The following is a 14,714-nucleotide window of genomic DNA, read 5'->3' as shown; positions in this document are numbered from 1 at the left end:
TTTTTTTTTTTTTTTTTTTTTTTTTTTTTTTTGGTACTGGGGATTGAACTCGGGTCCTTGTGCTTGCAAGGCAGGCCACCAAACCACTGAGCTAAATCCCTGGCTCATTGCAGAGGCTTTTTTAAAAAACTAATTTTGTTGGTACATTTTAGGTATACAATATAATGACATTCACCATTTAAGATTTGTACCTTTACATATGTTGATTCTTATTTTTCCCCCCTTCAACCCTTTTTTCCATGCATTCAACCCCTGCAGAGGCTTTTTATGGACACTTAAGCTGCATTGAGCTAAAGAAATAATTTTCCTAGTACTAAATTGGCAAATCCAGTGTAGTCCCAAATTAATGGGTTGTGAATTCAGAGCTATAGGTCAACCACAACTATCCCCATTTTCAGAATGAAAAAAACATTGGCTCTGAGAGGACAAGCAACTTATTTTAGGCTGCACAGCCTGTTAGTTTAGTGTGAAAATTTGGTAGTGTTTTTCGGATTACTGCGTTCCTCTGTGGTAGTAAAAGTAATGTTTACCATCCCTTTTTTAAGGAGTATGTGACCTCAATTTTGTTGAGTATTTTCCATCCAGATATTGTGGCTTCTTGGAAGAAGAATAATTTTTGAGTCATACTTTATCTGGACTTTGATGACTTTGAGTTGGTTGTTTAAACTTGAACATCAATTTCACTTACCAGTAAAATGGTGATAACAATACTTATGTTTGCATTTTTTGAGGATTGTGTGAGACAATGGCGTGAACAACAGGCACAATACTGCTGTATATATTACAGGACACACTGTAGATTTATTAATTTAGCTGGTATTTTCGCACATACAGTAGTTCTGGCATTGCTCTAGCACTAGACTACATTAGTGAACCAAAAAAATACTATTTTTCTCAGATATTAAGAAAAACAAAAATATGTGTGTGACATTGTCAGTGATAAAAAACTCTAAGAAGAAAACTAAATCAGGATAAGGAAAATGGGAGTGACTGTAAGGGAGTTCTGTTTGGATAGAATTTGGGGGGAACTCTCTCTAATGTAGTGACAACTGAACACAGACAGGAATAGACCTAGGGAGGGAGCCAGATGGGTGTCTAGGAGGAAAGCCTTCCAGATAGAAGGAAAAGCAAAAGCAATGGCCATGAAGGATGAGTACACAGTGTTTAAGAACTAATACAGAGACTCGTGTGACCAAGGAGGAGTGAACCAAAGGGAAAAGAGAAGCAAATGAGGTCAGTGCATAGGCAGGGACCAGATCATAGATTGCTTTGTTGGCCACAGGATAGACTTTAGATTTTCTTGCACTTGGGATATGTGTCCTTAATATAATTTAAGACTTCCAAGGGTTAGTTCAGCATTGGGCTTTTATTCGCATCTTGGAAAAGGTAAGACTGTCCCACCTAGCAAGGTATAGAGATCATAAAGGGCAATAGATGTATCTGTGAATCTCACACCAGGAACGTAGAACTGGGATGTCATTTTTTCTTCTTTAAGTCTCCCTTCTCAACATTTTGTTCTTCCCAAAAGAGAAACTGAAGAAGGAAGGAGGAATGGCTGTTAGACTTTGTAAAGTTATGTCCCCGGTAAGTTGATGCTTTTACTTTGTTTTCATACATTTCGCCTCATTTTTCAAGACTTCTGGACCAGAAGAAGAGTGGAGACAGTGAGTCTAGACTTAGGATAATATAGCCAGTAGCCACGTAAGAGGAGAGGAGTTAGGTGGGAGAATAGATTTTATCCTTAATAACAGAAGGAATGAGTAGAGGTTTAGGTCAGTAAATACGTAGGGTAGCAGGAGGATGATGAAGTTCAAAATGGAAATGAGGAGTTGTTAGTGGTTTGAGAAACAGAAGTAATGATGAAGTAGTTATATGGAGAGGAGATTAGGGATGTGTTGGAGTGCTTTTGAGGTATATGTTAGAAGTCTACATGTATGTCACGGTTCCATCAGGAAACTCAAAGGATTATATTTGAGATATCAGGATATAGAGAAGCTATAAAGAACAGTGCTGTGCCCTGGGGCTCATAAGAGCAGAGATCCTTACTGAGGGTAGGCCTGAACTAGACGGAGGGCTAGAGGGAGAGACACTGGCTGACAGTGTAAGCTATGACTGAAAACAGGGACCACCCAGGGTAGTGCTTCAGGGATGAATCCAAGGGGAATAAATATATTGCTTTATTCACCTCCCTCCCATCTCTTTCATGGGGCTGAACCCAAATGAAAATAGCGTGGGGCAAAGGAGTTGATTGATGTAGTCAATATATGTCAGCCTCATAGGACACAGGAAGAGAAGAGGGGCATGTAGAAGTTATATAACATTGTGGTTATATAACATTGTGGTTTTTTTTTCCCTCCAGGACACATTTTTCATTATTTGTACAATGTAGAATAACCATATTTGATGTTTTGTTGGGTTTTCTTATGAAAACTGAGTACATACTCTGCAAACTGGAATACTATCATTTTGAAGCATTGAGTACTTTTCCTTCAAATGAATATTTTATAGAAAGGCTCCCCCCTTTTGGTGGTGGTACTGGAGATGAAGCTTAGGGCCTTTGTATTGAACTACATCATCAGACTTTTTAATTTATTTTTTGTTTGTTTGTTTTTTTGTTTGGGTACCAGGGATCAAACTTGGGACCTTGTGCTTGTGAGGCAGGTGGCAGAACCACTGAGCTAAATCCCAGGCCCAGACCTTTTTATTTTTTATTTTGAGGCAGGGTCTTACTAGGCTGGGCTCAAACTTGTAGTCCTGTTGCTTCAGCCTCCCAGAGTGCTAGGATTACAGGCATGTGCTACCACACCTAGATGAAACCACGTTATATTCACTCACAAATAACAAATATTTATGTATGTGTGGTAACTTTTGTAATCAACCTTGGATATACATCAGCTTAAAACACACATATGCTTCCCTTTATACAGCTTATAGTTTGTTGCTGCAGACTAAGATGTTTTTTGAGATGTACGTTTTTTTTCAGATTTTGTATAATCTGCTAAGAAAAATTCTTTTGAAATCTTCTCATGTGTTCTTCATTATTCTTCAGGGTACATTTCTAGACATTTCTCCTCACATATAGAGTCTAAATTTCATTTTATAGCTTTTTGGTAAAAGCTCAATTCAGGGCTTTTCTTCACTACTCTGTTCTACCCGTATCCCAGTAATATCCCAGTTTGGGAAATTTAATGGAATTCTCTGCATGATAATTTGTTTCCTTTTTGTTTCTTTGTTTCCTCCCTCGCCTTCCCCTGCTTCTCCCGTCCCTTTCAGCCTCTCCCTCTCTCTTTCCCTATTTTGTGGTGCTGGGAATCAAATCCACAGCCTCATGCATGCTAGGCAAGCATTCTACCACTGAGCTATACCCACAGCCCAAGAATTTCTTTATACATAGTATATATAACATAAAATTTGTCCCTTGTTCATATATTTTTCATGCTATAAACTAATTGTGTGTGTATACACACACACACACACACACACACATCTTTTTCACAAAAATGTAAAATTTTAAGAGATGGGTCTGTTTCTAATATTTCTCCTCTCTCAAAGTATTTTACAAACCTGCATATGTAATAGTTTGCTAGTAGTTACTTTCCTTGGGTCATTGACAGCTTTGGACTCTGTCAGATTTCAGCTTTTTTTTTTTTTTTTTTTTTTGCTGAAACTATATGGGAATCTGAGCACTTGATTAGCAATACTTTTTATCTTATTTCAGGGGTTGGTGACTTTCAGAGATGTGGCTCTAAACTTTTCTCAAGAGGAGTGGGAATGGCTAGATCCATCTCAGAAGGATTTATACAGAGAAGTCATGTTGGAGAACTACAGGAACTTGGTATGGCTTGGTAAGGATATTTCTCTTCCATTCAAAAATTTCCCTCTGAGTCATTTTTGCTTTCTCCACTGGAGATACCTAGAGCATCTCACAAGTGCTTCTTTGAATGTCTACCTCCTCTTCACTAGAGAATGATGGTTTAGAATGGCAGCATCAACATGTGGGAATTTGTTAAAATGTAAATTATGGAGCCCCAGTCTAGATCTACAAAATTTGGGAATGGGCCCATTAGTATGGGTTTTAAAAAGCCCTCCAAAGGATCTTGATGTTTATTATTAAAGTTTCAGAGCCCCTGTGTTTTCTGATTCAGTAGGTCTGGATAGAGAACTGGGAATCTGCATTTTAATTTAATGCCTAGGTGAGGCTATTGTTGCTCTAGCACTTTAAGAATCACTCCAGTGGAAGAAACTTCATCTACTTTATCCTCCATTCAAGCATCATTCCATCTTTCTTGCCTGATGATCAAGGGGTATGGGACCTGAACACCTGTAGCATATTGATTTCTCTAGCTGTCTGTCTGTGTCTTGCTTTCATTTTTCTTCCCCTGTAAATAGGACTCTCCATTTCTAAGCCCAACATGATCTCCTTATTGGAGCAAGGGAAGGAGCCTTGGATGGTGCGAAGAGAGATGTCACATGGTCCCTGTGCAGGTGAGTGAGATCACTGGGCAGGGAGGGCCACTGTGAGGAGCCCACTTGTGTGGTCATGAGGAGGCTGCCCTGAGCTTCATTCAGGTGGCACCTGAAATCTCTTTAGCATGTGCTTCCCAAGAAACTTTGCTTTCATCCAGGGATCCCTTTCCCCATTTTATCAAATTATATTTCTGGCAAATTATATTCTCTAATCTTCTACCTATAACTCAAGTCTCAATCCTTTGAAGTTTTTTCCCATTTTATATATATATGTATATATTTCTTTGTAGAGCTTTTAATTTTATTAAAATTACTATTAAGCTTATGCATGCACATTGTTTAAGTAATTTAGTAGTTTTACAAGGCTCTTTTCCTTAAAAGAGGAATTTTGTTGCCCTGTTTTCCGTTTGCCTCTCTGGAGGTATTTGTTTTCTTTTGTATATTCTTTTGGTGTTTTCTCACATGTCTAAAAGTGTTTGATGTTATTATTTCTTGATTTTTTTCAAGCTTAGTTCTTATCCTGTATCTTCATACTAAGAAAATAAGGATCAACACCTTCTTACCCTGAACCCAACACATGTATGTACACACACAAATCCAAACATTTCCCACCCTTCTACCTTTCAATATCATAATTTTGATTGAATTGCCATTCAGTATTTAGATTATTATGACTATTTATTGTTAGTCTGAGCCATGCTGTGCATGTATCGTGATTATGTTTTATAACTTTTTTTGGTAATAGTGGGATTTGAACCCATGACCTCCACACTGAGCTATATACCTAGCTCTTTAAAAAAATTTTTTTTGGATACACTGTCTTGCTAAATTGCTACATTGCCCAGGCTAAGCTCAAACTTGGAATCCACTTGCTTTAACCCAGAGTCCTGGAGTTACAGTGTGTACCACCAAATCTGGTTTTATAACTTTTATTTTCCCCAGAATTAATAATGATCTGGACGTTTTGTTTATTTGGGCTTGTGGCTTAATTTTCTATATACATATCCCTAATTCAGTTCCCAACTCTCTATTAATGTCTAAATCTCTTAAGACACTTAGATGCAGCAAGTAATCTATTGATTTCATCGTGGAGAAGCCTTTCCTGTAGTCTTCTGATGCCCATTATGTCTGATGTCCATTATGTTTGATTGCCATTATGTCTACTTTTACTCAATTTGAGTTTATCTTGATGATTTTTATGATTAGATTGAGATAATGCATTTTTTAACAGAATGCCAAAAATATGTTACCTCCATTGCAGTATACCATACTAAAGGATTCATAATGTTGGTATCTGATTATCAGTAACACTAACTTTGCTTTACTTAGTGAAGGTAACATCTGCTTGATTTCTCCATTGTAAGTTAGGTTTTTTTTTGTTTTTTTTTTTTAAACAGGGTCTTCTGTTGTAGTTCAGGCTAACCTTGAACTCATTGTGTAGCCAAGGCTGACCTCAAACTCATGGCAATCCTCCTGCCTCGGCCTCCCAAGTGGTGGGATTTACAAGGGTGTGCCACCATTCATGGCTGTACTTGTTATTAATAAATATCTTGGGAGATATAATTTGTGACTATTCAGTTTGTTATTAATTTGCCCACTAATTTTAACATCCATTGGTGTATCTTATCTGCAACAGTTATTACTGTGGTGTTGACCTAATGCTGATTTTTCTATTTCTCTGTTTTTTTCCATATATTAATTAGGATTATTATGTAGGGAAGAACTGTTCCTTTTCTCCCATTAATTTATGTGTTATATATGGATTCTTTTCTATGAGGTAAATCCAGTGAATCATTATTTTGTTGCTCAGAATGTTCCTGCTTTGATCATCGTGATCTCCTTTATGTTGGTTTCTTTGACCTTTTCACATCCCCATCTAGTTTTTGAGCACTTCCTTCCTTCTGGCCCTCCAGAGTATACCAGGTTCATCTTGCTTTTCTTGTTCAAGCCTTGAATCAACCACTTCTCCAAGTACCCTTGTTCCTATATTGGGAAATGGTATTTAGAAAGATAAGTCTGGATGCTAGGTGTGCTCATTGCTACAGGGATATTGTTACTTTCTGGTCTTCACATCAGATAGAGCCAGGAAATATACGTAAACACATGCATACACTCTCCTATATTCATTTCTGCCTCTGTAATGTTATATATTAAACTCTTCATTTATATAAATAACTTCATTCTACTCTTGATTCACAGGATTTGTTGAGCCTTTCTCGAATTTGTAATGTCTTTTTCTGACAGTGAGAAGCAATGTGTTTGTTTGCTCATTTTAATATTCCTATTTTATATGTATGTATGTATGTGGTTTAGCTTAGTCCTCTGTGACATACAGATTTACTAACTAGGTTCTAATATTTGTGGAAGGTTCTTTTTTTTTTTTTTGGTGCTGGGGCTTGAACTTGGGCCCTTGAGCTTGCAAGGCAGGCGGCAGAACCACTGAGCCAAATCCCCGGCCTTGTAAGGTTCTTTTTGTCTTCAGTCTTACAGTATCAAGTTCTATGTATTCAGCACTTTGTACTATTTGTAAAATTACTTAGGTTAGATTCTTTTAGGCCCATTTGTTACTGTTTGTATTCCATTTTGGGTCTCTGATAAGTGCTGGTGTGTTTTGTTATTTTTGGGGTATCTGCAACACTTCTTGCTTCTAAGTATCATAGCTGTACAAAATATATTCTCAGAAAGTAAAAATACCTCCTCAAACTACAAATTCTGTTGTTTTAAAATATTTCAACGTATTTGCTAGTTTGTTTTACTTATACTACTAGTTTATTTTAGCTCTTTGAAAAAAAAAGATTTGTGCTATTGTTTCTTTTTTATAAGAATCTTTTTTGGTTTATGTCTTGTACTCTGAGTAACTACTTTAAAGATAATGATTAACAGTGTAACAACTATTGTTAATTTCTTTTTTGATTATGAAATTATTTTATTTTTCATAAAATAAAATTTTAGAAATACATCCTCAAAAATATGATGCTTCCTCCTGATTTCCACTCTTGTATTTCTGTTCTCTACTTCTTCCTACCTCTTTCCCTCCTACTCCTTGTTGATTATTAATCTCTTTAGTTTCAGGTTTATGTTTTTTATGTTTCTTTGGCACAAATGCACAGATATATGTGTATCTTCTCTCTTACATGATATATACACCCTATAGACACTATAAATCTTTCTGCCTTATACATTATACCTTATGCTTGGATATTTTTATTTCTGTTTAAAAGAAAAGACGTTAAGGAGCAGCCCTCAGCTGCAGCACCCAGACAAATCAGACTGATATGGAAATCCTCCCATGTATTCTCCCCGAGACATTTCCTTCTACCCAGTGTGGTTCGAGTGTTTATGCTGCTCCTCGCTCTGTTCACCTCTGCATCTGAGAAGTATTTTTACCAGCACTGAGCACTGAACTTAGGCTGTACAATCCCCCTAGCAGTATATCTGCATCAAGTGTGTTTCTCTTGATATTTCTCTTGACTTTTGGTGTGATACTGAAGATTAAACTCAGAGCCTTTGTACTGAACTATATCCCTAGCCCTTTTTACTTCTTGAGATGGAGTTTTGCTAAGTCACCACATTGTCCATTCTGGGCTCAAACTTTCAGTCCTCCTGCCTCAGCCTCCTAGAGTACAGGGACTATAGGCATATTTTACTATATCGGCTTCACCAAGATTTTGATTGAAGGAAGGCATAAAATGTAAGGTCTTGGGTCACACTATTGGTTCTTCTTTTTTCTTTAGAATTTTTTACATTATTGATCATTATTTTCCATGTGTTCTTGAATAATTTTCTAAGTTCATCTGATTTTTGTTCTTTACTTGAATCACCTTTTTAAATTTTCTAAGTTCAGATGTAAAATCCTTATGGAATTCTGACTGAAACTGACCTGATATACATTAACATATGCATTTAAAAAGTATGTATATGGTATATTCCTTTTTCTTTTGGTGCAGTTATATTTTATATTCATTTGTTTCATAATATATTTTAGGATGCTTTTAGAGTTTCTATAAACCATACTACCTTCTCTCTTCCAGTTACTTTATATGTCTGTCATAATATGCACTCATTGCCTTTACTTCAGATTTTCTTCCATTGTTTTACCATTTACAATCTGTCTTCTGCCCTTCTGGTCTGATTAATCTAGGGACTTTTCTTAATTTTCATATTCCTCAGCTTACTAAAACGTATAAGATCATTCTGACTACTATCTGGTTTTTTTTTTCAAAACACTTTTCTGATTTTTTTCCAGTAATTGACTCCTGTTCCTGCTTTTCTGTCTTTAACTATAAAATCTTTGTCACATTAACTTGGATCTTTATCCAGTACTGTCTAATAGAATGTGATGATGGAAGTAATCAGTATTTGTGCTTCTCAGTACAGAAGCTACTAGCCACATTTGGCTTTAGCACTTAAAATTGGTTAGTGTGATTGAAGACTAATTTTTTATTTTAATTAATTTAAACAAATTGCCACGTATAGTTAGTAGCTACTATATTGGATAGCATAGCTCTATATGTACAGTCTTTTAAAAGAGGTGATCCAATCTGTAAGTTTGTGTCATTGGTCAGCCTATTCATTGGAACATAATTTGGGCATTAGCAGTAAACCTCCTTTCTTCTTGAGATTTCCCTATAGGTCCTGGATTTTTTTCCTCTAGACTTCCTTCTAGAATCTCCTGGGTTTAATGCTAGTAATCTAATGATAACTTACTTTATTAGTAAAGTTGACCCTCAGTATCTGCAGGGTTTTTAGCCAGGTCTCTGGTAGTGCCAAAATTCACAGAAACTTAAGTTTCTTATATAAAATGTTATAGTATCTCTGTATTACTTTTCATATCTAATATGATGTAAATACTATGTAAATGTTTGTTAAACTCTATAGTTTAAGGGAAAATGACAGGAAACAGCATATGCATATTTAATACAAATGTCATTTTTTTCCCAACATTTTTTATCCTTACTGGGTTGAATCATTGGATGCTGAATTGGCAGATACAGAGGGCTGACTGTATATTTATCCATTTATCTGTACCTCACCAGTTCAGCATGTGGGAATATCCACAGTGTAATGAGACCTTTTCTTCTTCATAGAACACCCTACATCTGACATCATAGAACACCCTACATTCTGATTGGATTACAGAGTTGATTATAGCTTGCCATCTAACTTCTATCCAGTTGTAGGATATAATCAGTTGGAAATTACATGTCTCTGATATCAGATACATTGCCTGGATCTGTTTTAACCTCAAACTGTTTATTGGGGTTTTTTTGTTTGTTTGTTTGGTGTTTTTTTTTTTTTTTTGAGACAGGGTCTCACTGTATAGTTGAGACTGACCTGGAACTCACTATGTAGCCCAGGCTGGTTTTGAACTCACAGCGATCCTCCTGCCTCAGCCTCCCAAGTGCTGGGATTACAGGCATGCGCCACCGTGCTCGGCCTAACTGTTTACTGTTTTAACCTTTCTTGTTTTTTGTCTTATCACTTAACAACCAATTACATAATCTTATGTTCAGACATGGATGTAATAATATCTAAGCATACTAGTAACGTGGCTGCAAGAATCACTTAAAGAGTATAGATTATTTTATGGTAAGTATCAATGAGTATCTATAATGAGCCAGATGCTTCTAGGTGTGTTACAAATATATTCTCTTCTTTTTGTATTATACTTGCAAAGTAACCTGATTTTGCCAAACAGAAAACTGAGGCCCAAGAGGTAGGTTAATCAGTTTATTAATGGTGGAATAACTGGCTACCTATATGCAGAGTTAGGATTCAAACCTACATTTGTCTGACCATAAAACCTATGTTGTTTTCACTGAGCCATATGAATGTTCATTTGGCTCTCCTCTACTTTGCTTGGATAATTTTGCTTTTCTCCTTGGTTACCTGTATAGTGAATTTTCTTTTTGTTTTTGCTGAATGTCATTATGATACCATTAACTTATAAGTATTTTCTCTACTCCCGTGGTGAGTATGTCTTCTACTGCACAATAAATTTCCCCAGTTCTATACTTTATCTAGGCTACTTCCCCATGTGGAATTCCTTTCCCTACAGTATTCACTTGCTTGTTTTTATTTGTTTGTTTGTTTTTAATGAAAGTAGTTGGAGCTCCAAACACCTTAAGATCCCTCAGGTAGGAAAATAGCTATAATCTCTCCAATTAGGCTTCTTTTATTTGACATTACATTGGATATTACATAAACTTGCCATTTGCTTACAATAGAAAAATATTTTTACTTGGTAAGAGGGAATATAGTGGCCCTGGATGATAGATTCAAGGAGGTCTGGGAGAGTGGCAAGAAGACTAACAACAGCCAGGTGTGGTGGTGCACACATGTAATCCCAGCACTTGGGAGGCTGAGGCAGGAGGGTCACTAGGAGTTCAAGATCAGGCTGGGCTACATAGTGAGTTCAAGGTCAGACTCTGTCTCAAAAAAAACAAACAACAGTGAATAACAGTATGGACCAAATGGGAAGCTAAATGAACAAAGCCCACTTAGCACTAGGTTTAGATAGGGGCCCAAGTAAGAGAATCCAAGGCTGTGCATGGGAAGAACTGACAAGAACAGGGCTTTCCTTGGGTGAAAAGAATATTTGAAAGAACGATACAAATATGTAATCTGTTCATTGCTTTTCAATTTTGTGCTGAGTATGGAGGGCGTTTTCCTTTTCAGCAGATGGGAATTGTTAGAAAAAAATTCTAATCGAATTAACTGGAAAGAGCTGAAGTATGCAATTCTAAAATAATACTTAACTACATCCGGACTTGAAAATGGTTCTGTTATTGAAATATTTATTGTATTGTGTAAGCTTGATCATAGCTTTTAAAAGCCAAGGTTATATTCTCAAGGAATTATTCCATATATAAGCGATTAAGTTTTGATCTCTTTTTTTCCTGACATTTCTACAAACAGCAGTCTATATCATATTAGCTAGTCTTTCATTATCTACCATATTGAATCATTGCACATACATCCCTAATTCTTAGAGTTTAAAAAGAGAGAAGAACATTGTCTCGACTCACTTTTAGCTCTGTTAGGCCCTGGGCACATGGTAATTAGCTATTGTATTTTAATATATTGTCTTATTATTGTGATGTGACTCAAAAAGGACTTTCTCATTTTCTTCATTTTTGAGTTTATTTTTAATTTTTTTCTTTTTACCTTGCCCCAACCAAAATCATCTACTGAAAATGTCAAATGTCTGCTCTGAGAAATTCTGACTTTCATATTTCTTCTAAACCCTAACAAAAAAAAACCAATTTATTTCTTTACCCTGACAAAATCTTTAAAATGGTTGAGTGGCATTAGTGGAAAAAGCATTATATTAATCTGACAGTATCCATTCATTCATAAAAATACTGTCGTCATCCTAGGCACTTGATGCAGTGTTAAGAAAAAAATAGTAGATGCCAATTCTTGCCCTCATAAGGCTTTGACTTTTATGAATACCAGTGCAGGATGGTCTAGAGTCTTTAAGACTAGAGGCAGGAAAGCTAATTATGATTTAATCATTCTTAGTAACTTACCTTATTGGTATTTAGCTTTGTATTCCTCTTATGTCCTACATTTTAACTGTTTTACCTGTCAATTCTCTGTCACCAGTACACACACACCTTCATTCATCAGCTATCTTCATTCTTTGTGTTTTGTTCATATTGCACAGCCATATTTGGGAGATGTTAGAATCATGTACTTTCTTCTCTTCTTTACTGCAGTTAAATTCTTCAACCGATAACAGTTTTTTTCTTTTAGTAAAAGAATAAAGGGGACATCTGCTTTCTTGATATTTTTCAGACTGGGAATCTTGGTGTGAAATGAAGGAATTGTCCTCAAAATGGTTCACTGATGAAGAAGAAATATCCAAGGGGATGGTAATGGAAAGTATCCAAAGCCATGGGCTTCAGTGCTCCAATTTCAGAGAAGCCTGGAAATATGAGGGTGAATTTGCATGGCAGCAGGGAAATCAGGAAAGACATTTCAGGCAAGCAACAACTCTTAAGGACATCTCTATTGGGAAAAGACATAATGAATATAGTAATTCTAGGAGAAGCTTCCCCCTGGAGTCAGCCTTTTTAACACAACAGAGAGCTCCCATAGTAAAGCAAGTTCATAAATTTGATATTGATGATAAGATCTTCTCTCAAAATTCAGTTGTAATTGAGTATGAAAGACTCCATGCTGAGAAGGAATCTTTGATAGGTACTGAGTGTGAAGAACTCAGTCGGAGTACACAGTATAGCAAAGATATAAGAATTCCTTCTGGAGAGATACCTTACGAGAGTACTGATTTTTCAGATCTCTTGAGTTTCCACTCATTACTTACTCAACATCCAACCAGTAATTTTGGAAAATTACCCCATGACTATGATGGATTTAGGGATGCCTTTACCTGTTACTCATTCTTTACTCAACCTCAGAGAATTCACAGTGGAGGAAAACCATATGCATGCAATGACTGTGGAAAAGCCTTTAGCCATGACTTCTTTCTCAGTGAACATCAAAGAACTCATAATGGAGAGAAACCATATGAATGTAAGGAATGTAACAAAGCCTTCAGACAGAGTGCACACCTCGCTCAACATCAGAGAATCCACACTGGAGAGAAACCCTTTGCATGCAATGAGTGTGGGAAGGCTTTTAGCCGTTATGCTTTCCTTATTGAACATAAGAGAATCCACACAGGAGAGAAACCATATGAATGTAAGGAATGTAACAAAGCCTTCAGACAAAGTGCACACCTTAATCAACACCAGAGGATTCACACTGGAGAGAAACCCTATGAATGTAATCAGTGTGGAAAGGCCTTCAGCAGACGAATAGCCCTTACTCTTCATCAGAGAATTCACACAGGAGAAAAACCCTTCAAGTGTAATGAATGTGGGAAGACTTTTGGCTATCGCTCACACCTTAATCAACATCAGAGAATACACACTGGAGAAAAGCCCTATGAATGCATGAAATGTGGGAAGTTTTTTAGGACTGACTCACAACTTAATCGACATCATAGAATTCATACTGGAGAAAGACCATTTGAATGCAGTAAATGTGGGAAAGCCTTCAGCGATGCTTTAGTTCTAATTCACCATAAGAGAAGTCATGCTGGAGAGAAACCCTATGAATGTAACAAATGTGGGAAGGCCTTCAGTTGTGGCTCATACCTTAACCAGCATCAGAGGATTCATACAGGAGAGAAACCTTATGAATGTAATGAATGTGGGAAAGCTTTCCATCAGATCTTATCCCTTAGGCTACATCAGAGAATTCACATGGGAGAGAACCCCTATAAATGTAACGAGTGTGGGAATAATTTTAGCTGTGCCTCAGCTCTTAGACGACATCAGAGAATTCATAATAGAGAAACCCTCTGATTATAAGAAAGAAAACATTTAGTCACCATTCAGTCCTTATGAGTATCAGTGAATTGTTTGGTTAGTAATTCTACAAATGTAATACATATAGAAAAGCCTTCATTTCATGATCATACCATATTTGAAATGACCTGAGTAATAGACATCTGTTGCTTTTTGATCTATTCTGTATCTACCTTAACCACTCTCAGTGCATATGATTCTGATGAAGTTGAACCAGCACCGGATTAGTCACAAGCTAGCAATTATTTTCCCTCAAACTACTAGTTAGTAAAAGATTGACAGCTATGCACTGTGGTGGATGCCTATAATCTCAGCACTCTGGGAGGCTGAGGCAGGAGGATTACAAGTTTCAGCCCAGCCTGGGCAACTTGCCAACCTAGCAAGACCATATTTCAAAATAACAAAAAGGAATACTGAAGACATAGCTCAGTAGGAAGGCCTGGATTCAATCCATAGGACTGAAGAAAAAAAAAAAAAAGATCACCAAATGGCCATAAGTGGACCAATAGATTTCTTTATGGTTATTATTATGTCAACTAAGATTTTTTAAAAAAAATTTTGGAATTGCAAGTTTTGAAGAGTCTGTAGGATTAAAAACTTACCGGTAGTTTTGTGCCACCCAATGCAGAAAGCCTTTCAAAAGAAATCTAACAGAGGAAAATGGAGATGACAGAGATCTATGACATTGTTTAATCTGGATTCAGCCATGCATGGTGTCTCGACTCTCCTTTTCCATTTCTGTGATCCAATAAATTTCCTTTTTTTTTCTTTGCTTAAGTTAATTTGAATTAGTTTTACTTCTTGAAACTAGAGTATATTTGCTATACATTTGAGAAGTCCTTAATCATTTACATGGCATAGTTATCTAAA

The 14,714-nt window shown here is 36.4% G+C and overlaps 1 protein-coding gene across 1 annotated transcript in view; it reads left to right on the top strand.

The window, feature by feature from the left end:
• Window positions 1-14,210, top strand: part of LOC104867513 (zinc finger protein 420) — a 107,547-nt gene extending 93,337 nt beyond the window's left edge. Inside the window, exons 2-5 of the mRNA XM_010631908.3 lie at window positions 1,529-1,584; window positions 3,719-3,845; window positions 4,390-4,485; window positions 12,268-14,210. Coding sequence (XP_010630210.1) covers window positions 1,552-1,584; window positions 3,719-3,845; window positions 4,390-4,485; window positions 12,268-13,841 — 1,830 coding nt within the window. The 5' untranslated portion in view covers window positions 1,529-1,551 and the 3' untranslated portion in view covers window positions 13,842-14,210. The remainder of the gene's footprint in view (window positions 1-1,528; window positions 1,585-3,718; window positions 3,846-4,389; window positions 4,486-12,267) is intronic.
• The last annotated feature ends 504 nt before the right edge of the window (window positions 14,211-14,714 follow it).

Source organism: Fukomys damarensis, unplaced genomic scaffold (genome assembly GCF_012274545.1).
Source record: "Fukomys damarensis isolate Sample0158 unplaced genomic scaffold, DMR_v1.0_HiC HiC_scaffold_19, whole genome shotgun sequence".
Classification (NCBI taxonomy): Eukaryota; Metazoa; Chordata; class Mammalia; order Rodentia; family Bathyergidae; genus Fukomys; species Fukomys damarensis.
Note: the sequence above shows the minus strand (reverse complement) of the source record. Positions and strands in the feature narration are given on the sequence as shown.